General features: G+C 40.7%; 4 protein-coding genes and 1 long non-coding RNA gene across 9 annotated transcripts; 3 read left to right on the forward strand and 2 right to left on the reverse strand.

Moving 5' to 3' along the window:
• Positions 1 to 9: 9 nt before the first annotated feature.
• Positions 10 to 4,574, reverse strand: LOC105283041 (dipeptidase 1). The gene is made up of 8 exons (XM_011345491.3): positions 4,377 to 4,574; positions 4,073 to 4,199; positions 3,023 to 3,194; positions 2,265 to 2,702; positions 1,535 to 1,793; positions 1,197 to 1,281; positions 984 to 1,059; positions 10 to 427 (listed from the first exon to the last, which is right to left on the reverse strand). The coding sequence occupies exons 1-8, from the start codon at positions 4,458 to 4,460 to the stop codon at positions 193 to 195; spliced, it is 1,476 nt and encodes a 491-aa protein (XP_011343793.1). The 5' UTR covers positions 4,461 to 4,574; the 3' UTR covers positions 10 to 192.
• On the forward strand, positions 397 to 980 carry LOC109611224. Its single transcript, XR_002193560.1, has 2 exons — positions 397 to 487; positions 808 to 980. It is a non-coding gene; the product is annotated as an uncharacterized LOC109611224 (long non-coding RNA).
• Positions 4,575 to 5,077: 503 nt separating the features above from the next.
• On the forward strand, positions 5,078 to 8,239 carry LOC105283042 (FK506-binding protein 3). The gene is made up of 5 exons (XM_011345492.3): positions 5,078 to 5,346; positions 6,224 to 6,478; positions 6,540 to 6,725; positions 6,836 to 6,963; positions 7,074 to 8,239. The coding sequence occupies exons 1-5, from the start codon at positions 5,239 to 5,241 to the stop codon at positions 7,090 to 7,092; spliced, it is 696 nt and encodes a 231-aa protein (XP_011343794.1). The 5' UTR covers positions 5,078 to 5,238; the 3' UTR covers positions 7,093 to 8,239.
• Positions 8,240 to 9,877: 1,638 nt separating this feature from the next.
• LOC105283043 lies at positions 9,878 to 14,643 on the reverse strand. 4 transcript variants are annotated; one of them, XM_011345493.3, is made up of 6 exons: positions 14,494 to 14,643; positions 14,327 to 14,339; positions 13,426 to 13,714; positions 13,056 to 13,351; positions 11,963 to 12,181; positions 9,878 to 11,877 (listed from the first exon to the last, which is right to left on the reverse strand). In XM_011345493.3, exons 2-6 carry the CDS (start codon positions 14,334 to 14,336, stop codon positions 10,793 to 10,795), a joined length of 1,899 nt encoding a protein of 632 aa, XP_011343795.1. In that variant the 5' UTR covers positions 14,337 to 14,339; positions 14,494 to 14,643; the 3' UTR covers positions 9,878 to 10,792. The 4 variants fall into 4 exon arrangements, with proteins under 4 accessions (XP_011343795.1, XP_011343796.1, XP_011343797.1 ...); XM_011345494.3 differs by lacking the exon at positions 14,327 to 14,339 and having other exon boundaries at positions 14,494 to 14,641; XM_011345495.3 differs by lacking the exon at positions 14,327 to 14,339 and having other exon boundaries at positions 13,426 to 13,734; positions 14,494 to 14,641.
• Positions 14,644 to 15,278: 635 nt separating this feature from the next.
• Positions 15,279 to 25,062, forward strand: LOC105283044 (F-box only protein 32). 2 transcript variants are annotated; one of them, XM_011345496.3, is made up of 7 exons: positions 15,279 to 15,633; positions 20,936 to 20,985; positions 21,279 to 21,328; positions 21,572 to 21,758; positions 21,922 to 22,097; positions 22,222 to 22,484; positions 22,582 to 25,062. In XM_011345496.3, the coding sequence occupies exons 1-7, from the start codon at positions 15,341 to 15,343 to the stop codon at positions 22,778 to 22,780; spliced, it is 1,218 nt and encodes a 405-aa protein (XP_011343798.1). In that variant the 5' UTR covers positions 15,279 to 15,340; the 3' UTR covers positions 22,781 to 25,062. The 2 variants fall into 2 exon arrangements, with proteins under 2 accessions (XP_011343798.1, XP_011343800.1); XM_011345498.3 differs by having other exon boundaries at positions 15,291 to 15,633; positions 22,234 to 22,484.
• The last annotated feature ends 39 nt before the right edge of the window (positions 25,063 to 25,101 follow it).

Here is a 25,101-nt window from a genome sequence, read left to right on the forward strand (position 1 = left end):
CGAAGGAATACGAAGAATCTATCACTACTTTATTAAAAATGTAAAACAATCGGGACGCTCCAGGTACAAAGACGATGCAGTTTCAAATGCTTCCAAATGTTCTTTTTTCTGATTTTTTAGCGAAAGAACGCCTTTATAGAAAATCGAAGGGTAGCATCGGAAACAGTCGCATGAGCGAAAGATGATGTATCTCTAGGAATCGTGATATCTGCAATAGGCGCTGTCTTCGATAAGCTCCTGAGATATCCATTCCTCTGCCGGAAACTGGTTCGAAAGAGTCGCTGCGTGATTCTCCACTTCCTTGAGGACGCGCAGCAAATTTCCACCTACCAGCTTCTTTATATCGGTGGCAGACCATCTGCGATCTCTAGTCAGCTCGGCCAGGAGCAACGGATAGCCGGAAACGTCTGGCAATTCCGTTGGCGGCCTGGATAAGTGCCATATCGTTTACTTTCGACCTCTTATTACTTATGTCCATTTTTAATTCGTAAGTAAAATAGTAAGTAGAATATATTTGTAACAGTATAATAAAAAAGCTAATGATACGTAAAATATCAAAATCATTCTTCTGTTGCTCGGTTTACTGGAAGAATTTATGAAATAGATATGTAAATTTTGAAATACAGATGGCAAAAAAAGAATTAAGTAGTCGGTCATTATTTCTAGAAGAAATATCGAATATTTTGAATTGATTTACTTCTCGAACGGAGTAATCAGAATTAAATTAATTAGCAAAATAACTGACTATGTTAATTATCATAAGGTATCATAAATTAAAAATCATATAACGTACTTAAAATATTTCAGTTGCAGAATAAATCGTTCATGGAATAAATAAGTGATTAAACAGACTAATCGTTGCAAATTCTCAGAGATAACATGTATATCCTAAATATATAATAAATACACACGCGATGTATATACATCATAAATAACATTAAATAATATAAGCGCACGAGATGCTGCCAGAGTTTGAACTATACCTTAGTATTCCATCGTAACCCGCGCCAAGACCTACATGATTCACTCCGGCTGTCCGTCTGATGTGATTGATGTGAGCTGTAAAAAAAGACGTGCAAACGCGTGTTGTGTTTCTCATGCGTTCCTTTATATCTTCTTATCTTTTATATGTTCACTACTACCATTTCGTTTTGATCTTTTTCATGCTTTTTTTGCACCAGGCACTACTTACGCACCTATGATGTCATACATGGAAGCTTTATCGCTGCAGCTCAAATGCGCGCTATCGAAACTGACCATAACCAGACCTCCGTTGAGAGACTAGAGCAAATGAAAGCCATACGATTAATCTATAAAGGCCAAAATTGTGTCTAGTATTTGATTAATTTTCACATTATCTCGCATTAATGATCTAATAATTTAATATTTACTTAGAGAAAGAGGATTGATTCTTCTCGAGAGCAAACTTAAGTAGAACCGAAAAAAATTAGTTTATCTAAGAGAAGAAAAATTTCGAGTTAAATTTGCTGATTTAACTCGACTTTGCGCGTGTGATACGTTTCTTTCTTCTTACCAAATTCCGTAACACGTCGTCCGGGACATTGCTTGAAGAATTGCAAAGCGCTTTGGCGGCACTGTGCGAAAATATGACTGGTGCCTTCGTTATTGCGAGAGCGTCTTTCATCGTCCCCACCGAGACATGAGACAGATCCACGAGCATGCCGAGTCGATTCAATTCCCGAACTACCGCTTTACCAAACGCCGAGAGGCCATTGTTGCGGAAATCAGAATGCGCGTCTGAATTCGGATCATCAACGGTGCATGAATCAGCCCTAAAAGTTGTAATTGATCTTCCGGTTTTTAATTATATCGAGTCAAAAATGTCAAATCTTACGTAATTATCCAAGCGAGATCGAATAAAAAATATTATTTCGGAAATAATCATTTTCAATTTGTATCCGTTCCTTATTTGTAGGTAATTAAGATTATGTATTGTACATACATATGTATAACAGCAATTTCTCTCTGAAATTAGTATTTAAGAAAGTATTATATATAAAAATATATATCAGCATTTATATGATATGAAATGATTTAAAAGATAACACGTACATATATCCAACAAGTTGCATTATCATTTTAATCCACATTATGCAGTTGTGATAGAGTTCCACTTTGGAGACACATACATTAACTAATAAGAGTGCCAATTTGTTTTTCCAAGGTTCATTCCTTACTGCCGTCATTATCGTGCAATGCTCGCGCGCGCATCTTGCGCAGTCAATCCGCGCTAGCTAGCTCACCATGGAGTGTTGCACTTGTGGGTCAGGGTCATGTAACGTGCGCCCAGCCGATGGAAGCTCCTCAGCACTGCCATGGAAGTGCCGATACTGTGGCCACCCTCTATGCCCACCAAACTAGCGATCACCCCGTCTCGATGAGCGTCTTCCAGCTCGCTGCTCGTCGTCACCAGTCTGATCCGCTTGGGGTAACGCGACGTGAGCCTGCGCACGATATCAATTTGCTCCAGGGTGAGTTGCACGGCGTCGAGGTACTGCGATTCACATGGCACATAAGCCGACCAGAATTGCGCACCGACAATTCCCTGCTTTAGGCGAATCAGGTCGGTTTGCCATTGCGGACCCCAACTAGCGTTGCGCGACAGATCCTCGTCGAAAGGGAAGTTATCGAGCTTCGTATTACCGCGGTGCTTACGCAGGTTCCAGGCAAAGTCGTTGTGCCTGACGAATAATTTGTGCAATATTGTGAATATAAATACTCTTTCACGTTAATGTCATATAGAATATTTTTCGTTTGCAAGTTCCAAGATTTTGATACAAAAATATATAGATCAATCAATTTTAAATCAATTTCATATTAAGAGAATTTAATTTGCTGAAACTTTCCGTAATAAAGCTGTGTGTGTATACACACACACACACACACACACACACACACACACACACACACATATGAGAATTTTTTTAATGCCTATTTTAATTCAATAGAATCGACTTTTCTGTCGATTCATATTCAGCATGAGATTTATGATTATGATTACCCGTCAATTAGAGGAATTTCTGAGAGCATCCTACGGACCACTTGCAGTCTGGCTTGCAGCAAGTGAGAACTTCGAAGTTCGAAGGCGAGAGGTAGACCTAAACCAGCCACCAAGGCACATCCAAGGAAGAAGAAGCCAATCATCACCACCCACTTCCTCACAGCGCTTCGTCCTGCAACATCGTATTCTTAAAAATCTAATCTAAATTGTTTATAAGATGTTGGCGTAATCATGAAATCCTTAAATAGTTTTAATATTGACGAAAGAACCAGGTTGAAAAAGATTGGTGCAGTCGATCTTTTCAAACCGAGAGATCAGCAGAGCATTGATTGTATCTATCCGTGCGTGAAATTACCGTGGCCGAAAATTCGATTTACTGGCCATTCTCGAGTCTCGAGTCATCAAGTGCGCGATACAATCGAGAAGATCGCCGAGCCGTGAATAGAAATCACACGAAATAGCGAAACCGCATCGCTCGTCGCACTTCTCATCGCTTCACGAATTTTCTTCTTCGATCGTGGATGATTTACGTAAGCAAACTCGTTGACGTGCGAAATTGGTGAAAAGAAAGAAATGTCGAGAACATCGGAAACGACGCGACGGGAGCGATGAAAGATTATAATGGAGAGAAAGTGCTCAGCAAAGCGCAACACGAATGGAATCTACATCAATCTGAATTAACATTTATATTATGATAGAAGGAATAATTATCAATTGTACGCGAATATGAAATCTATATTTAAATATATCTGATATCAAAAGATTCGTAATATAATTATTTATTTATCCAACAGCTACGTACATAACAGAGAGAAATTTGTCATTAAAAATTTCGTGAATTATTTTCAATATACTTTTTTATTTTCGATAAAGCAAAGAAATTATACTTGGTAATTGATCTATGTATGATATAATATTAGTAGTATTATTGATACTAGTAGACCGTAAGATAAGATTTTACGGCGCGGCGCGACAAATCTATCGGACATTTTAGTTTTACGTTTTACAGTATTACATATCATATTTTTCGGCACATTTTCATGCACTTACTGCTCTCTCTAGGTGGTTCTTTAGCTTTGTTGAAGGAAGTCGAAACACCCGTGTCCTTGATATGATGAAGTGCATCGCCGTTAGGCAATTTTCTCATAAGTTCCGGTGATGAGAGCTGCAGACAAGTCTACGAATATATTCTCAATTATGTAAATGTCACGTTACGACAATTTTTGTCATAAATTATGTTTTAACAAACGTCCGTGGAATTTTATGAATCCGCGACAATGGTCGGGTGGAAGCTGGCAAGATCGATACATATAATTAAAGGAGGATTTTTAATAAGGCACGCCGTTCCACCTACCTCCAGAATATCAACTTCCTTTCGTCTGGGAGGTGGTGACCGATACACCATGCCGTCTTTGCTCACACCATAGAGTTCGAACATTTTTCTCCGTGTACGATATCCGTTCGTCTACTTTTCGCCCTTATGGGGTTTTCGCTGCTATCGTAAATACTGAAGGAACAGCGTCCCGGCGCACCGTCAGTGCATCGGCGCACGCGTCAACCCCCATATCGACCCGACCTCGAAAACGGTACAAATCTAAAAAATTATTAACGACGGCGCCAAGCACTCGCGTGTAATTAATTTTATTTTAAACATGTAACAATGTAATTTTATTCTATATATAATATGCCGAGATTATTTTGATCGATAAATGTATGTCATAAAGCTAACACTGTAACTGTAATCCGAATAGATGCACGCAATAATCTAATTGCAAATTTGTAACTTGTAAATGATTTTCTTATAACTATATTTTATAATTTATATCATAAATGCAGAAACCTAATGGACGTTCTTCCTATGCCTGTGTCCATATTTATGGTTATATGCCGTTTATCGTAATCGCGAAATGTATGGGAGACTCTCGCGACTTTTTTTTCAAGATGACTTCCCGATTCTTCCCGCGCGATACGCGTCGGTGCTGCCATCGGGAGTCCGATTCCGCACTCCGCAGCCGCGGCGCTACGCCGCCGTGAGTTCGCGATAATAAAGAGCGTTCCTCTCTCCCTCCCTTCTCCTTACCGACCGCCATATTGTTTGCGATATATTTCCGCACGTCGTTCCTTGGGATTTTCGCCCCGTGTATCCCCGCGTGTCTCGGTGTGCTCTGGCAAACGGTACGGTTACGACATCGGCAAACATTTCGCGCAAAGGCAACATGAAGAAAATCAAGGATTACTCAGACGAGGACGACTACGAGGTGGACGATCCGGAGGAGGTCGAGCGCGACGAGGAGGAATGGACCCCCCCCGAGGCCGGAACGGAGGTAAATACCGCGTTGTCGCGCATTCCTTCGTCCAACTTGGAATCGAAGTCATTGTCGTTATCGTGATCGTCCTTTATCGTCGAGCCGTTGTCTCGGTTGCCGATCGAAAGCACCCGTCAGGGATAACGCGACATTGTCTCTCGTCGCGATTCGCTGGCAACGGAGATTCAACATGGTTGAATTTCTGCCGGGTTTCTCGCGTGTGACGCACGCTCAATTTTCATGAATAATGTGGCGAGTAAAATACATGGGCGAGTGAAGCGTCGCGTCGGTAGCGCACGGCGGTGACTCCCCTTGCGTCGCCGCCGTGCGACCAGCGAGCTTCGACTTTCTCGTTCGCGAACGACGTTTTCGGTACGTCTCCGCGTCGTTACGGCGTCGCGTTTCATCGCGAAGCCGTAACGACAACGAGCGGCTTAACGCGCATCAACCGTGTTCCACTGTTACGGCGTACCTTTCGAGGTAGAGTCGTTTGCATGAAATTTCAAATCGCCCGTATCGCGGCGTCCATCGTTGCCGGCCGGTCGGTCGGTCGTTCGATTGGCTCGCGCTGATCGGCGGACTTTTCAAATCGTCGGAGAAACGTGCCCACGCAGTTCAGTTTTTACTTATTTTTCAATATTTTTTCGCAGGATTATTAATAAATAGTGTATGGCACTCTGAACAATCGTAGACATGATTCCTCGATTCGAAAACTTCTTCGAAAGATTGTGAGAGAGACATCGTCAAACTGCACACACCTAACCTAACCTACAAAATCACGAATACATCAGAATTGTTTTTTCGAATTAGTTTTTTAAGTATTATTTTCTCAATTATTTCAATAGAACAATTTACAATAATATAAATGTATACTATACTATATGTATTTTTATAGAGTGGTACAAAAATAAGGCCACAGAGAGAAGCAGCAAAAAAGCGGCAGTATTCTGAAGAAGAGGACGAAGAGGAAGAGGACGAGGACGAGGAGGAAGATGAGGATGAGGACGAAGAATCCGATTCCGACACAGGAAAAAAGCCAAAGAGGAAAAGACGCTCTAAGAAAGAAGATGATGACAAGGAGGACGAAGAGGATGAAGATTCCGACGACAACAGTTACAACGAGTCGGGAGAAGCTCCAAAAGATTACACGGTAAGTCATTGAGCTATGGTCGACGTCCAGTCAGTATATACATCATTGGTATTTTCGGCAGTCTGGTTCATTCGTGCTTGCAAAAGCTGATCTTGTATCCAGTAAAAATAAGACACCCAGCAAGGGAAAGTCTGATGTTGAAGCAAGCTCTTATCCAACTTTGTGGAGGATAGATGGAAAAGCACTGCTCCAAAAGTTTTTACCTTTTGAGAAGGATGGAAAAGTACTGTACAAAAGCACAACGACAGTAAGTGTATCGTTTCCCTTAATTGCGATGTTAAACACGCAATTAACGACACAATTAATGTTATTTGTTGCTAATAAATATAAGTTTACATAGAAATAATTTTATTTCAGTATTCTGGATGGCAACTTAGTAATAAAGACAATTACTTAGCAGTCCAGGTAACTTTTAAAGTGCAAAGTAGACAAGAGACAATTGTTGAACTCCATTTTGATCCGACGCAACAACAGGAAGTTGTAAAGTAAGTTGTATTGTATGTAATCAGTAAAGTGATATACTTTACTGATATACAGTAGGGGCATATCATGTCGATCTTACTGATATCAACAAATCCCTCTTTATCGATTTCAGGGAAGAAAAGGAAGACTAAATTAGATCCAGTTTACTCTCATTTGTTTATATACATTTAAGAAAACATACGCTAAGGGAAAGAAAAATCACATCTACATGTACACTATCCACGAAACATATTTACAAGTTTACATGTACACAAGGATGCGGTCTATGACATGGTACTGTAGCGGGTTCATATTTAAAATATAACATTGGATGGACCATGGCTCTGAGTTTATTACTGAGGGTAGCTTTAACCATCGTTGATATTTCACATCTGTAATGTGAGCTTCGATTACCAATAGAGCTACTTAGAGTTTGGTAAATGCAGTACCCAATCATCTTCACGGACGTTTTATGTCCACAGACAGAAATTAAATGTTACCTAGCGTAATATGAATGCATGTTGATGTTTATTTTTTTTTTTTAAGATAGTCTTCATAATTTAACTCTACTTCCCAGACGCGGCATTTGGCCTTGTGACCTATATGCGGCCATTTCAAGCGCGCCCTTAGGCAGAGAGCCGTAAATGGAACCGTCAAATCGCATACTAGCATCAAGTTGAAAAATATTCGCTTAAAATAAAAGAATGCAAAGAGAATACGTATAGAGAGAGCGAGGTTTGTTACTCGATTAGAACTAAATGTAGAGCTAATATTCATGTGGTACAAAGAATGAGAAATATCTTTCTAAGAGAGACAAATACTTGCTACGGTTCCTGCTACTGCTACGGGCGACGCTAGGCCAGTTCTTGTGTGTATACTTAATGTAAGATGTAACAAAAATTAGGAAAAACACTTCCAGTAATGAAGCAACTTGCATTTATATCTTTCTTTATGTCTATATTTGCGAAGAATTAATTATGCAAAGATTTTACGTTATTATTAATCGTCGATTATACTTTATAAACTTGTACCTAATTAACTCTCTTAGGTTAATACTGGTATTAAAAATATCTTGATCTTATTAATATATTGACAGAGTTGCGTTTTTTCACATATCGATTTTTGTAAAAAAACAATATACATTTGTTGTAACTCAAATTAGGTATTTCAATCATCGATATTTCATAGTATAATCAATTTGTTTCTATGAAGTGTTATAAACGGCGTGTTTAGCTGATAAATCCGATAGATATTAATCATAGTTAATATACATGAAAAAAAAAGAAAAACGAAATTCAATTGTGTGGTAAACATTTATTGAATTCTCCCACAATCGTGTTATGCCTTACATCTTTCACTTTTTCAGAATTTTCTCTCATCTGATATCAAAAACTCGCGGAAAGAGAGTTAAAGAAAATTTTTATTTTTATGTAAAAACATTGTTGTTACATAAAAGTTAGAGTGTAATTGTTTATTTGTACTGTATTTTATATCTCTCGATTGGACAGCTTTGTATTTTTCTCTGTGCTAATTACAACCTTAAGTGATTTTATACAGTGCATTCAATAAAATACAATTTTCTTAATATACTGATAATATTAGAAAATTTTAAACATTACAAAATCAAAATTGGACGCGTGCATATATTTTATTTTATAATAATATAAATATTAATACAATTTTTTAAATATCTTTCTCTGCACTTTTCTGTCCGAATACATTACTGTAGGTAGCTTACATGTTACTATTATTCTCAAATAATTCACATTTAGCCAATCTTTGGTAAAATTGGCATACCGTATTTTTGCATGTTTTGATTTTCTTGCTTCTTTTTTTACAAAATTGATACGATGAATTTTTAACAAGCATAACGACTGTCGATCGTTACGAGAGCAATGTTAAGTAAAATAATGCATTAAAAACTAAATAAAAATAAAAATATATCATCTACAACTACGTTGTAATCTATGTAGCATATCAATAGTCAAAGTCTATTTCAAGATGGCAGTATAAATTAATTGTTAATTGATCATGGTAACACATCCCATTCAAGCTGCAACAATTTTTCACGAGTGACCAAACTTGTACGTGGTCCAGCGTTATCATGGTGAAACACAACACCTTTGCGATTCACCAATTCTCGACGTTTCTGTTTGATGGCAATCCAGTTGACGACAGTATACGTCTGAATGAATGGTTTGATTCCTTGCAAGCAGCTCAAAATACACAGTCCCACCAGACTGACAGCATAATCTTTCTTTGGTGAATATCTGCTTTTCAAGTGCTTTCAGCAGGTTCATCACGATCTTTTTCGTTTGACGTTGTTGTAGACGATCGATTTTTCGTCGCCTGTCATCATACGTTTCAAAAGAGAATCGCAGATGTCAATACGCTTAGTGAGATGAATTTCTTTCAGCTCATGTGCTACCGAAATATCGAGCTTACTAATCTCTCGTGTCGTTAAACGCCGATTCGAATCGATCAGTGCCTTTATTTTGTCATCATCAATTTCGATTGGCCTTCCTGAGCGTGGTGCATCTTTCACATTAAAATCTGCAGATCGAAATTTAGTAAACGAATTTTGACACTGCCGCAGTTTTAAAGCATCTTCGCCATATACATGACATAACTTTTTACGAGCTCGCACAGCGTTTTTCCCTTTTCGGAAGTAATATAACAAAATATGAGGAAAACAAGCTTGAACCGTGAGTTGTTAACCTACATAACGAATTTGCGGTTTAGAATGAAGTTAGTTACATTTCAAGACATGTATGTCCATCTATTGGAAAAAAACGCAATTACTTTTTGGCCAACCCAATAGTTGTAGAAGACTAGATCTTAAATTTGTCGCATAAAATATGAAATTGCCAGGACATATTTATCGGAAAACACATAGCTGAAACATACTGCAAATGTACTTATTAAAAAAGCAACGAAAGTATCGAACTTGAATTATTATTTCGATCACACCTATATTCTATTACGTTCGTACAATTTTAACCCTTTTGCATGTACATGATTAAAACACTAATAAATAAAAACCTGAATAAACTATACAGATATTGTCAATAAGGTAAGAATATGACACGCAGTTAAAATGAAAGCCATTCATTAACAAGTACAATTACAAGGTAACAAGCGATTTCAAACTTAACAACTACATTTGGGATACACAAATGGGAATGTGTAATTGATACAAATATGCAACGATTGAAAATGTTACAACAAAAGAAGGCAAAATAGCTAGTTCAGTTGTTTCGAATCAATTACTTGAAACAGAATTCATGGAAAAGAACTAACAAACGTCAAATTTGTTTATAAACGTTTAAGTAAGACAGGCCTGTCCCCGGTTTGCACATATCGTTATATGGAATTCACTTTACAGAACTTTTTACTTCAATTTACCTTCTGGTCGTTACATCAACACATTTAACAAAATGCTAAATTTGTCACATACTTTCTCTCAGGCTTAATACTAAATAAAATCTGAATGTAATAACAACATTTTTATCTTTATCCATAACTCATGTTAAATAAAATACGTAAAGAAACGAGTTATGAACAAAGATATGATTATAAAGACATATTTTCGTACTTGGCACAGAGATGAATTAACGTCATACTTCCGTGTTTTTAATATTTTAACTAAAAATAGATATACCGAGAAATTGATTGTGCGTATTCACGTATGTACATACCGTCTATTAGTGTAAAACGCGTCTCGAAAAATATTTGATTTATAAAATAGAAGAATATACATACAAGATATCTTCGCTCTAATACAAATCTGTCTATAGTATATGTATATATCCGTCACAAGATGATAACTACAGTTAACCATTTTGTTTGTTACTAAAATCCTGGCTCCATTCTGACGGACAAAACGCTGTTCAGCATATCACGAATTTCTGCCATCTCTCTTCTGTTTCTGGCTAACATATCCTCCAATTTTTTATTCTCCTCCATGATCTTTTGCATTTTTTTCAAGTATCTTTGTTTTTCGGCGTAACAGCAAGAATCTGGACGTTTCTTACTATGTTTGCAATCTTTACATACTTTACCTTTGTAACAACAAACTTGATCCTCCGCACAAGAATGATCGCTTGGCGCTGGATCTTCTTCGATAGTTTCAAAGCGTTCCATCTTGTCGGTAGATTTGCCGATATTCGAGGACGAAGGCATGCAATTAGGTTCGTTAGACGAAGATACCGTGTCTGTTTTTATCTCCAAATCATCATGTTCGATAGATTCGAACAATGTTACTATATTTAATTGGCGTGTACTATCAATTACGTCATTTGATACTTCCTCTTTACTATCTATGCTAGGTTCAAATATTGCATTCGATATACTAGAACTAGCAGGAGGACTCGGATCGGAACGGTGCATCGCGGTTGTATCACGTATCCTAGACTGTCTTTTGAGACTTCTCCTCTTTTGCATCAACTCGTTGCTTTGAACGGTGCGCATTGCGCCATCGCTGAATCTTCGTCTCTCGTCAAACATCTTATCCTCTAAAGATTTAGTGTCGCACGAGCCATCACTAGCTCTGCGAATATCAGAATAGCATGGTGGGAATTGCTCTTTTCCCCGTCTAGGATTGGTATTTGACGTATTGCATTCTTGGTCGTTATTATCGACGTTTATGCTATTCCGAGCAATATTTAAACTATTCAGCGAGGATTGCCGATTGTCTTTCAATAATTGGTCAGTGTCAGGAAATTCGGCGACGGTTTCGTCAAACGACAATTGTTTCGCAAATTTTGTATCATTCTTCGGAAAGCAGTGTTCGGACCTTACACTTTCTTCTGAAGATGATTGTTTTAATTTTGTGGATTCACTGGCGCCCAAGGCGCTGTCATCGTCGGACACAAGTTTTGTATTGGAAGGTATTTCGATCAAATTTCCATCGCATCCAAAAGTAAACGATTTTTGCCCTGCGAGAAAACATTGTTTTCTATAACGTATAATAATTACTTGGACAATTTAGGTAGCATAAAGTCAAAACATTTCTCACTTTACCTATAACCATACGTTTATTGCGCATATCGGGACTTTTGGAACGTGGCTGCTCGAGGAATTGCCTGTTATCGGGAGACAACACGGAGAACGTTCCGTTTTGATGCAATGAGCTGTATTGCTCATAATTACATAAACTTGTATCCGCTTCATGGTTTTCGTGCTCCCGTAAACGCTCCATAATTTTTTGCACGATTTCCGATGGAGCTACGTATGGCGATCCTTTGAAAAGTACAAGAAACCAAAAATACACATCTCGCTGCATACTTTTTACGATTGTTACATATAACAGTTATTGCCACCGGATTAAGTAGGATGCTCATAAAGCGAAAATGTAACGTATGATATTTGAGTATCGAGTACAACAGTCTGAGAATAAGACATAAAAAACATACATATTGCATAGACAAACACCTAGATACTTTTACAACAGATTATTCAATTTTGAAAACTATATTTAAAAATTACTATTTTTTACAGGTAGTTTAGAGCGTTACGACGAGGCACTAGATTCTCCAATAACTCTTCTTTAAATCCGTGCTCTTGTTGTGCAATCACACTATTCTTGCATTATTATCACGCATGCAAATTGATTTAAAACTAAGAAGATTATAATCACGTAACATACGTCTACAGTCTGCAAGGCTCTATTATTATCTACATGTTATCTACATGATTGTTATTATGCAGAAATTTAAAAGCAAGGAAAAACATGAGGCTGTATCGCTCACTATAAAATAAAAACCATGTTGGTACAAAGAAAAAAAGAATTTTTCAATGTAACTTTGCGTAAATCAATTTTGTAAATGAATTACACTAGCTCTGCCCACAAATTTCCACGCGAGACTTACAAAATTACTTGGTCCAGAGTTTCCGCGCTGTCGGACACGTGTAGGCACGTATAATGCTCTATTGCTTCCTACAAAATTATCATCACAATGTCTGCGGATTTATTTTCCAGAAATAACAAGTACAATGGTTAGTATAATTTCATAAAAATACTACTCTATTACGACGAGTACTCTCTATTAAATATAGGTTTTTGAAAAGAAAAAAACGATAAGATAAGAGAAAATTGAGGAATAAAACTACTTACCCGTTAGGCCTCTATATCCTAACGATACGGAATCAAAAGATTCGCTGCTCTGTTGTTGCCGCTTAAGAAATTCATCTACAGCAATGCCTTGTAACGTCGATGGCTGTAGGAACCTGTTAGGAATACGAGAAAGCGGACCGTTTTCCTGTGGACTGGCTGAACAACCACCGAAACCGAGGTCGAGTAAAATTGCCGCAGGATCCGCTCTTCGTAACTCTAATAAGCTCTCGACGCTACTGCAACGACTGCTGTCCGATTGAAAGCTCGCGTCCCGAGCCAGCCGATGAGGAAGCGAGCTACGATCCAGATATTCATGATTAAACGGAACACGGGTTTGCAACATCTGCTCATCTGGAATGCTCGCTAATACCTCGGGAGTATCGGTGCGTTCATTGCTGGAGAGTTAGGAACATTAACGGGGGCTGACACTGTCATGCTTGGAGGCTTCAATTCCGTGCGAAACGGAATATCTTTAGGCTCTGTTGTCGGTTCACTTGAGCCATCTTCCCGGCATTCGCTTGCGATGGCAACGTCCGATTTCGCTGGTGACGGTATCGAATCAATCCATTGTTGCACCGGTCCGCCAGCACGCCGTCTCATTTCCCAAATTCGACGTAACCAGTCCGTTACCTTTAGAATAGTTTCCTTGCCGACATTTTCTACATGTAACAAATATTTTCTACATATAATTAACAGAGCCGTTCACAGGCAAGAATAATAAAAGAAACAGTAATAACGATCGGATCACGACACTATCAGCAAGTTTGTCTACAAAATGGGAAAAAGATTCTTGAACCAGCTTCAAGCCGTAAAGCTACAAGATAAAGATCTTGTCCAAGTACAAACTGTCGTGCAACTGATATTAGACATGGATCTGTCTTGACTCAATGTATATTAAAAATATTTTTTATCGTTTACTTTATTATAGAGCCTTGTTATTGTTATATTACACATTGCAGTTACACTAATGAAACAGCAACATACGATACATGTGCGTGCAAATTCGGCTTTTGTTACAACTCGACTATAATTTGTTTGTCATTGAGATACTGCACATGCATATTATGAGAACACGCAAATGAGGTGAGTCGCGCACAGTAACTTTAGCACGACAATGCCGATAAGAGGTGGAACGTCTCTGCACACGTACGCACACACAGTTGGAGAATGACGTGACGTAAGTGTAAGAGAGAGTAACTCGGTGCGACAAAAGGTAATTCAATTGGTCAGGCGCGAGGCGAGGAACGTGAAGCAAATACCAAATAGCTTACCTGGATCCATGTCCTGCCAGACAGCACAAACATCAAGCATTAATGAGTAACGAGCCGCGCGCACGTGCCGCGCGCACGTGCCGCGCGCACGTGCCGCGCAAAAACCTACATATTGTTACTCGCGTAGTACGCTTCATCATGTTTGCGATCGCGAAGCTCTTACCTACCTTCAATCGCGGCGATCGACGACGACGACGACGACAATCAGAACGCCTTGAAACGCATGTTCACGCGGCGGCGGCCGCCTCACGAGCGATCGAGACTGGTGGACGCGCGCGTCCACTTATCAGTTCGCACGCCCGCCATCGCCACGTCACGCGCCTTCCGTGCTCAGCGGCGGACTGAGGCGTCTCGATGCCCTGCCCTGCCTCTCGAAGCAGCGTCGTACCGTCGCAGGGAAACGAACGGACGAATCTCAAGCGGCGCCTCATGGTTGCTCGCCGCCGCCGGACTCGAGGCTTGAGCAAAAATTAGTTAAATTTAATAATAAAATAAAATTGAAGAAATTTGTAATTGTTTGAATATAGATGCCACTCTCGCGCGCGGATTGTTTTTCATAACCGCTCGATCGGCATTCATTTTGATTTGTAGTTTAATTAAAACGCGCTACAAATCCATATGCTTCAGAATACTTTCTTTCTATTTGAAAAAGGGGAAAGGATAACGAGCGTTTTGAAAGTAAAACGTCATCAATTTCTGACGTTTCGCAAGCCGCAACGTAAACGACGGTGCGTAATATTGTGAAAAAGCTTCCAAGTAGGAACAATAGATGGCACGCGAAAGAGAAGTCGCGCTCCTCCTTCATCAATACATATTAGCTGTTCCTCCGGTCGTACACTCCGACACGCGACCGTTACCTTCCGTCACGACTCGCAATAGTCGTTACCGCGCCTATTGGTTTTTCAGTTTTGACTCATCTTGCCGTTGCGCCGTGGGCCTGGGCCCCCTCTGACCCCTTCTATTAATCGTACACTACTGACGGATAATGCGCAGTGACGTCACCGAAACAAAGCCATGCGCGCACGGAGCGCGAGCGGGATCGTTCTCCGCGGGCGCGCATTCGGTGTCCGCGCGGACACGGCCGAGGTGCGCGTCGTTCGGGTGGTTTTTTGGTGCCGTGACTCCTTCGTCGATTTCTCGTCGTTGTCCCGTCGCGTCGCGCGCGGCGTCCTCGACATCGCGAAGATGCCGTTCATATCGAAGGACTGGCGCAGCCCGGGCGAGGAATGGGTCAAGACGGTGGAGGGCTGGGAAAAGAAGAAGATCCTCGAGTGCGCCAACAACAAAACCCTCTCGCTTCTCTTGCGGTACGTCGTTGTTCTCTCTCTCCGTTTCCTCGTCACCGTTCTTTGTTCGTTTCGTGCTCGGCTCGGCGACGCGCGGCACAGCTGATCGCTCCACCAGCGTTTACATCGATCTGACAGGTCCGTTTGTTTACATGCGAGCGTTCTCGCGATGACGGCCGCAGAGGAGCGATCCGATCCAGGATAATGCATCTCGAGAAGCGGTTGAAACGCGGATGCGCATATATTCGCGACAGTGGACAAGAAACGAGCTGCCTCGTATCGCGATCCCGACCGTTCTCTCTCGTTCGTTCGTGGTGCGCACCATGCTCCGGCCTTGTTAACAAATGGCGAAACGGTGATACAGCTGATCGACAGTAGAGCGAGCCGATTGGACTAACGACGATGCGTAAATTCTGCGGTAAAAATTGAGTTTCAAGTTGTTGCAAAAACGTAGAAACCGTAGGAACTGCGTACAGGACAAGTCTATCACGTCGCTAGCATTGTTTGGCCATTTTCTTATGTTTCTCGGGATTGACATCGACATGATTGAGACTCAAATTGATCGCCAATGTTTCGCGACGCATTCTTTCTCTCTCTTCCTATGGGTGATTTTTATTAATAAATATTGGTACATATTTAAAAAAAATGACCTTTATGCGCGCGTAGTATTTCTCAAGTTGACTCGAAGCTTATTTGACATTTTCAATTTATGAAATAAATCCGTAAACCTGTTTTTCTTAATATAACGCAGATTGGGAAAGTCGCACGCTTACTTGGATTTATGAGCAAAAATCATGCACGCTTAAAGGTTCAATCGTGTTGAAATCAGTTGACATTTTTAGACGCGGTCGACCTGAACGTTTTTTGCTCTCGAATCGATCGAAAATCACGAAAATAGTACGTTATTAATAATTTGGAGATTATTTTTTTACAATGACTCTCTAACGCAGAGGCGCGTTACGTACATAATGCGTCTCAAGGAGTTCGTACCCACAGATTTCCTAAGAATTAATTAAGCGCCGATTTCGTTAACTCTTTGTACGAGCAGGAACCTCTTGAGAAAGAACGCCGAGTTGTTCAAAATATAATCTACGTAGCAAAATTTATATTCTATTCATATTTACGTACGGTATTATAATCGATAAAATAACGTTAGAGAGTATAACGCACACGTGACGTTGCCATTTCGAAATCCGGGTTGCGAAACTCGCGATTCGTCCGGAACACCTGGTCCGCGCGTCCTCGAACGACCGACCGGGCGGCGCGGCGGTCGCGGCGCATCGCGATTCCTTCGACCGGATATCGAGCCCATTGTACTCGTTGCACCAGTTGTGTCGTGTTCGTGGCCGTGACAGACTTAGATAATTAGAGTCGCGTCTAGTTTGCGCGCGCGCGTGCGTTCATATTCTAAGAACCGATAAACCAATATAATACACCGCGATCGAAAGTTTATAAGGCATTGGAACGTCGCGATTCGCAATTCTTTCTGCTTTTATATCGCTTCTGCTGCGTATTACTTCGAACATAACGGTCTCATCTGCGGTGCGACTATTTTCTCCTTCTGATTCAACTCGCGCGACTTACGCGTAACTAATTTTACGGCGCAAGTATTATCGAAATAAAAAAGTTAACTTGCATGAAGCGTTACGAACATAAAATATCTAAGACAGTCGAGTTGTTTTACCACGAGAGTGATGTGCACGAAGCTCGTCGCGTAGCAGCAAAAGAGAGTTTCGTTAGAGCCCTTGATTTCTCGCACTCGTCCGAAGAAGCCGATTCGCCTCGGTTCTTTTCTCTCACGCCGAATGAAGACGCAGCGAACACGAGGATCAAAGCCGAGTTCCTTGGAAGCTTTGATCGAATACTACGACCACACGTGCGAGAATTCAGTAAGGAATTTATATGTTCCACGTGTTTTCGTTCAAAGAACAATTTCTGTATTTACAGACTTCAAATTAATGAAATTAGATGGAAATTGCGAATTGGTGCAGGTCACGTCGCCAGCTGGGTCACGACCTACTTACTTCCGCATCGGCCCGTATTTTCCCATTTTGACCTAGCTCGCTGAAGGATAACCGATCCCATCAATGAGAGCTCGGAACGGATCTCACCCCCGCCAGTTCGTACGGATTCACGGACCCGTCATCGCCTGCAGATGTCGAGACGTACGATTCGTGTATCATTTCACTCGAGACGACACACAGAATTTTCTATTTTCTCGAAAGAAATCACATGTGAATATTCGAAATGTGTACTTTGATAGACATCATGCCCTTTTAACACATGTTTCGAGGTGAACTCTCTTAAAGTGACAGTTTATAAATACTCGGCTTTTGCACGGCAAAAGATGCTCGAGATCGACGTGTCGACCTCGTTGAAAATTCATAACATATTTTGCAACGTAACGATACAGTTAGACAAAATGGCTGTAAGTTGCATGCGCGCGGAAAGATTTAAAGGCCAATCGTCCTACGTGAGTTTTCCTAACATGGACGAGATTAACTGTACGTGCATGCGAAAGAGTCAGTGAACCGAATAAAAGTAAAAGGTCTGGTGTACCGAGCCGATTTGCGTATCCTGTATACACGAGTCAATTTTTCGTACATTACGCGACACGACGCCGACGTCGCCACATGGTACGTACGTAGAAGATACGCACGATTTATTTCGTCCCGTGAAAATGATGAGCATCGTTCCCGTGTTTACCAACTTGCAAGTTACTTTGAGTCACGAAGCGAACTTTGCCGGAATATTTGTGCGATCTGTTAAAGCACACATTTATACATTTTAAGCAAGGCAAGATGTCAAAGATGAGAACGCATTTATCTATTTTATCAAAGGCAGAGTTAAAATTCAAAGCGTAAATACTCGTTCAATTTAACCGTTCTATATCTCTGTATTTCGATCGAAATCCAAAGAATCTTTTTGGTTATTCATTTCGCGTTGCCATATTGCCTGTTTCCCGACCTTCATAGGAATTTTTATTCCGATGGATTTAACTCGCGGGGCCATTTGTGCGGTTACGATGTAGAGACGCGAATGGTGCGAAATGCCCCGAGTGCGGAGGACGCATTCGCGTTTATACCAATCCCTATACTACACGGAGCGAAAATAACTATACCGTCCTTCTGTGGTACAGAAATAGAAGGAAGGATAAAGTAATAAACGCTGCAAAACTTTCGAAATCGCATTTTTACCTTCTATTGATCGTAGAAAGTATGTCGTATTTCTAACGAAATTTGTGTAATAATAAAATAAAATGTGCTAGAAAATCAAATAAAGCGTGAAATATCTCGATCATTAATTACAATTAATTGCGAGAGAGACAATTATTAACAAACTTTTATTTTATAAAAGACTAATTAAAAAGATGGTTGATATGAAAACTCGGACAGAGCACCCCACGCGTGATGCGATGTCCGTACATTCCGATACATGATGTTTGTCCTTCCATTTTCAAGCCATAGAACATTGGTGCAACACTTGCAATTTTGCATTCTATGGCTTTACTCGCCGCATGCGCGTACAGCTGATCTCTCATAATATGCGCTAAAGCTGATTACGTAATTTCGCCAAATAATGGTAATCGCCTCCCCCTTTCTCTCTCTCTTTCTATCCGTCGGTTTGTCTCCGTCTCGTTTCGTCGTCCTCTCCGCAATAACGGTATTAAATGTAAGGTACAATTCGACGGCCTTAAACGCTCGAGCGAGCCGAAAGGGCAAGGACGCGCGACACGTCGATGCTATAACGCACACCGTATGATCGATATATTAAAATCGAAAATGTTTTCTTGCATTCAGCCTCGTTCATGCGGAAAAATCACTGGACACCTCGGACGCGAGAAGCATGTGCGAATACGCGTGCACGTACAGGGTCGCCGTTACGTCCCTATAATATAGAACGTTCGTCGTCATTGCACAGAATTATAAGCACCATACGTATGTCTCTGTATATAAAAATGAATGAAAGTAATTTTGCTTTTTTGTTCGAAAAAATACCAGCAACAATGATGTATCTTACGGTATTTATATTCAGATGTAACATTTATCGTCAGATCCTTAGATGTGCATCCGCGTGGTCACGTAAATCGAGAGAGTTCCAAAGGCCTAGAGTGGATGAACTTCCATGCGGGTGTTTCGTTTCATAGCTCGTGCATGAATAATATATCGCGGAAAAGAAATCAGGGCGCGTGGTACGGTACAAAGTTTCCATTCGTATCTTCGTATCGCAGGCAATACTTTAACCGGATACTTAGCAACGACCACATTTAATGACTGTCGATCGCGAGTGCTTTGAAACTTTGATTTAATTAGCGGCGATAGCCGTGTTCGGAATCTCGGCAAATCAATCTCCGGCGCGTTTCAGAGAAGAGAGAATATACTATAAATAGAACGCACTGTAATCCGGTAAGACAACCGATGTCGCGTCTATTAAGAGATTATAGAGTTATCCCGCGCAGCCCACGGTAAAATGCGCGATGATGCAACGCGATTCTCACGCATTTTCCGCTCACACTCGAGTTTCTCGAACACCAATTTTTCCGAACGCTGCGATTAAGGCAAAACGCGTTCTAGACACAAAGGTGGCTGTTATGTTTGCTTGGAAGGTGTGTACGTTGCGAAGCCGATTAAAGTCTCCGTTAATGACGACGAGGACCGTTCTCGAGGCGGATTCGTCGCGGCCTGTTTAGCTGATTATTCCGTGGATACGAACGCCTATCTTGCCTGTATCTTTTTTTTTCTCCTTTCGTTGGACACTAACGTAACGATATTATCGATAACTCTCGTGGTAATTTAGAATTCTAAGGAATTGTACGTTTCGGCATTAGTTTTAGACGGTATTATCAACTTTCCATACGCGAACCGAGGCTCGGTCGAGTTGTCCGCTGAAACCTGTCGCGGTGTAATATTCGAATTTAATATTATATAGAAATAAAATGCAATATTACAAATTTTTACGATAATCAAGGAAAAATTAATACTTGAATATATTGTACGTATTTTTGTATCTACCGCGAAACGGTAAATTGTACGCAAACTAATGTTTTATTATCGAGTACATCTTTATGCGCATGCCTGATTCGGTGTACACGCGAAGTTGTTATTACGCATTAAATATGCTAACCCAGTTTTGCTATCATATTTTGTACGGTGTAAAGAAAAAATAATATGAAGAAAGTAACATATGATTTAGTAATAATGAAATATCAAGAATTAACCGTACTCTCTTTAATAAAGTCGGTGTTTTTTAAATAAATTTCTCTTGGACTTTAACGCCGCATTTAACTTTACGCATATCTAAAGTAAATATTTGTTGTTTACAGTGGCGAAAAAGATGCGATAGGCGATAAGAAAGAGAAGGATAAGAAGAAAGGTGAGTACTATGCCGTGTTGCAGCTTGAGGACTTGTCGCTTTCAACCGGATGAAAAAAAAAAAAAAACAAAAAAGAAACTTTGGTTAAGACTAATAATAAAACCAAGTTTGTTGTACGCGTAAGTCGTCTTTCTTTTCTTCGTGTAATTTTATTTCAATATTAACGATTCAAACTAGTAGTCGGATCGAGGATTTCTGGTCAATTGATTTTGTCGCGTCACTCTCAATGACGGGAAGTCGAGGAAGCTCGACGAGAATCATTCCTACTGACGAGCGTGTTCGTTAAATTTCAGAAAATGCCGTCCAGCCGCATTGTCACATCACTCTGAAGTGCACACGCGAGGTGAGTGACTTCTTCCGGCCCGGTCTTAATTTAGACGCAACCTTGTGCAAGAGGAAAAAGAGATGGGGATTTGCCGAATAGAGACAGGTTGAGTGTGCGCAACAAGAAAGAAAGAGAAAAAAAAGACAGGAGACAGGAGAGAGAACCGGTGACAGATCGTCGATGGCCGTTGTATCTCCTGGTGTACTATACTTGGACGACTATCGAGACGGGCAGGATTGTAATCTGTTGGCAAATTTACAGATCGCCGGCTTCAACGGTCTGAGCGACGCTCTAAAGAGGCTAGATTTCCTCTCGGCAGTGCACGACTGTCGACGATTCAACTATATCGTCCGTCTTCTGGACCTTCTGGTCAGTCACAGAATGGGCGGCTTGAGCGGATGCGCGCAGAGAGTGCTCTTCAACATGCTCGAGGAAGTCGCTCTGGAAGGTAAAGCACTACCTTGCCCTCGTAGACGAATTTATTCCGGCAATCGTGCAATTTATTCTGGTGCGATTCCGCGATATTTTCTTGGACGCGGACATGCGCTATTCATGCCGTTAGAGAAACATGCACACGATTAATGCCGCTTGTACTGATGACCGTTGCGTAGTATCATTGTCGCAACAGCAGACAGGAAGGCTGCGGCGTCTTATAGAAAGAGTTCGAGCCTTCAGTGCTGGTTGCTGTTGGGGTGGTAGGCCCTTGGGCTCCGTTATCCTATGGGAAAAGCACAAAGCGGCTCTGGAGAGAATCTTGCAGATTGCCTCGTCCATCACTATTACCCAGGTAACATTTTAAGTTTATTTTAATTACGCGTTACGCCTAGTTAGCATCAAGCGATTCAATATATGCAATATGAATGCAAATATGACACGTACGAGACGCGAAAAACGAAATTCATATTGAGAAGAAATTGTTGCAGCCGGATGAGGAGCAGCAACCACAGTGGTCGGATCTACCACCCGAATGCCGACGAGAAGTTCTCTTGCGTCTGAGTGATCCGCGGGATATAGAAGCCTCGTCCGAGGCATGCGAACATCTTGCCGTTCTCGCACAGGAACAAAGAATCTGGCGCGAGCTTGCTCAGTATCACTTTACGCCGCAGCAGATTGCTACTACCAGACAAAATAATCCGGGAAAAGACTGGAAAACCATATTTACTATCGCTCGAAGGTTGGTACAAGGAGTTAGTACAGGAGTTTAACACGTGATGCAACTGATGAAATCTTTGAGTATTAAACCAGTCTGCCGACTCTATGTTATATACTAGGTCATTTGGATTGCGGGAGGAATACGCAGAGATGATACAACTGTGTCGCAATTGTCGTTGCCTGTTCTGGCGATCGCTTGGCCATCCCTGCATCGCCGATCAAGATCCCGCGTTCCAGGAGAAGCTGGCAGACGTCGATCAAGCCTCTCTTCACGTGCCGATTCCTCCGCAGACCTTCCTCAAGTTTTTCTCGCTGTGAAAGCTTTCGCAACAACTCTACGACCGTAAGAGCATGGAACGCGTGCGCGTGCGTGTTTGTACGTGTGTGGAAGAAACGGAAGCAATGACGTGACTTTGTCTCCGCGATCGTCGTTCAACGGGATGAGTGCACGTACGTGTGAGAGAAAAAAATAGAATGACGTTTAAAGATGTTACTTTGAGAGAGAGAGAGAGAGAGAGACTCCTAACGTTACTTGTTCTGAAAAGTATATATTTAACTGTCGAGCTACTCTCGACATACCGGATGGATACGAAAACTAGAAATTGGTATTAGGAATACGATCTTTGAGACGTTTGGCGCCGATTTTCTTATACAATATTTTTAATTGAAGGCCTATTTACTTGATAAGCGAGCTTGAACATTCAACGGGTTCAAAAGCCGTCCGATGCCAATTTACGAATTCGCCATTCGCTATATTCGCTAAACTTTAATTGCACCATAATTAGTAACTTCAAGTTTCGTGAAAAATTGGCTCCAAACCGATCGCAAGCAAAGATTTCCTACTACTGATTTCCACTTTGGCTCGTCCTGTATTTTCTGGTCTTTTCAATGGGATCCTTAGTGTAATAATACGGGATTTCGGATCTGCTTTTCGTTGTCTTTGAGATTCCTATGACGTCGATACGCGTTCTGAACGATGATGAGGATACTTGCATTATCCCTCGAGTTATGATCGTAGAGCGTAGACGCTAGTCGTATAACCATGTTGTTTGCGGTAAGAAAAAGTTAAGATCGCGTAAAAATGCTATCGATTCTCGCTGATTGAAGCTTTCGGTGTTTCGAAGCTGACAAACGACTACGTGACCGCGATTTTGCGGTAGCACTCCTCGAGCTCCGCTGATAATAGTGTCAGTCTCGCGATTTCTTTTATTAATTTAAATAAGTATTATTGAAAACAAGCTCGATTGCAATTAACGAAAGATGAAAGAATTTAATTTTCTCGTGCTTGTGTCATTGTACATAGTGATTAAGTATTTACTTTCTTCACACGATATCGATCAAGACAATCGAGTGTATTCGACGAGTACTCTTTTATTCCTTTTATTCCTTTTATTCCGTCGTTATCATTTCAGAATCATTTCGCGACGTTCAAGTATAATACAATGGAAAATAGGATAAATGCCACTGTGTACGTATGGTGCACAGTGCAATATATATGTAACATGTACAATATTTATCGGTGCAATGGAGAAATGCAGCTATTTCTTAGCCAAACATTTCCGGTGCTCTTTGTGGCATTTACATCGTTTAACGGTGTGATTACTTTCACGTATCGTCCAAATATCTACTGTATCACTATAAGTATTGCGCGTCGACTTTACTTCATCGGAATGTACGTAAAGTTGTTATCTGTGTGTGCATTATTCTTATATCGTCCCTTTGTACAATATCGTGTGTATCATGTTATCTCCGTTTCTTTTTTGTATTTTGTAGCCTTCTTTTTTTACGATCTAACGAGTCGTCGTAGTGTCTTGGTAATTTCTGGCCGAGCTATCGCGGAGGAGCTCTTCGTTCGATCGCGGAATGACGTTGCTCTCGTGGGCTTCAAGAGGACAGTTGGATGGATTGTGACGAAGATGTGCATTAGCTAACTCGCCAAGTACAAAGTGTAAGCAGACAGACCTGTCGTCGCCTATACAGGGTGTCGTTAAAGCAATATGCCGAGGAAGCGTGTACTCGAACGCTCGCATTCTATATGTTGTATTTGTTTTGCAAAAGGTCCTACATTTTTGCATTGTCGCACGATTCAGCCGATTAATGCCGACGGATTTCTAAAGACCTAAGTTTTGCGATACGATGCGTAAAAAATCACTAAAGATTGCGTATTTTAATCGGAGAATGAAAAATTATACTGCCAAAGCGGATGCTATTGCATTTACACGAATCCACACGTCGCGGTCGTTTGTGTAAATTTCCGTAAAGCGATGAAACGTTCTTTTGATATTTGCTGTTTTATTCCTAGTGAAACGAGAAAACAAAATATCACTGCACGACTTAAATACACTAACCTAGTCATTAAAGAGTTTGACCAAAATCGCGGTTGAGCAGCGACGTTGAAGCGTAATAAGCTAAGGCGGGATTCTGGCAGCTCATTACTCTGTACATTAATAATTCAACGAATTGGTCTCTCTGTGAGGTGTGTGTGTGTATATACACATATAAAGCAAGATCCTACAATCAGGATTATTTTACTTACATAAGCAAATGTGTAGAGCAGTGTTGTGCAAAATGCTTCAAAATAAACTTTATTTAAATATATATATATATACATGTACAAAAGCAATTAGTATCAATTGACA

This window comes from Ooceraea biroi, chromosome 14 (assembly GCF_003672135.1).
Source record: "Ooceraea biroi isolate clonal line C1 chromosome 14, Obir_v5.4, whole genome shotgun sequence".
NCBI classification, from domain to species: Eukaryota; Metazoa; Arthropoda; class Insecta; order Hymenoptera; family Formicidae; genus Ooceraea; species Ooceraea biroi.

Coding starts and splice junctions, on each gene's coding strand:
- LOC105283041 (XM_011345491.3), bottom strand. CDS start 4,460: ATGTTCGAACTCTATGGTGTGAGCAAAGACGGCATGGTGTATCGGTCA. Junction 2,703..3,022: donor GAAATTCCTCTAATTGACGG/GTAATCATAATC, acceptor ATTATTCGTCAG/GCACAACGACTTTGCCTGGA. Junction 1,282..1,534: donor ACGACGTGTTACGGAATTTG/GTAAGAAGAAAG, acceptor CATTTGCTCTAG/TCTCTCAACGGAGGTCTGGT.
- LOC105283042 (XM_011345492.3), top strand. CDS start 5,239: ATGAAGAAAATCAAGGATTACTCAGACGAGGACGACTACGAGGTGGAC. Junction 5,347..6,223: donor CCCCCGAGGCCGGAACGGAG/GTAAATACCGCG, acceptor GTATTTTTATAG/AGTGGTACAAAAATAAGGCC. Junction 6,479..6,539: donor AAGCTCCAAAAGATTACACG/GTAAGTCATTGA, acceptor TATTTTCGGCAG/TCTGGTTCATTCGTGCTTGC.
- LOC105283043 (XM_020032879.2), bottom strand. CDS start 14,366: ATGCTTGATGTTTGTGCTGTCTGGCAGGACATGGATCCAG. Junction 13,715..14,326: donor CTGGCAGGACATGGATCCAG/GTAAGCTATTTG, acceptor TGTTACATGTAG/AAAATGTCGGCAAGGAAACT. Junction 13,352..13,425: donor AACGCACCGATACTCCCGAG/GTATTAGCGAGC, acceptor TCTGGATCGTAG/CTCGCTTCCTCATCGGCTGG.
- LOC105283044 (XM_011345496.3), top strand. CDS start 15,341: ATGCGCGCACGGAGCGCGAGCGGGATCGTTCTCCGCGGGCGCGCATTC. Junction 15,634..20,935: donor ACCCTCTCGCTTCTCTTGCG/GTACGTCGTTGT, acceptor TGTTGTTTACAG/TGGCGAAAAAGATGCGATAG. Junction 21,759..21,921: donor CGAGGAAGTCGCTCTGGAAG/GTAAAGCACTAC, acceptor ACCGTTGCGTAG/TATCATTGTCGCAACAGCAG.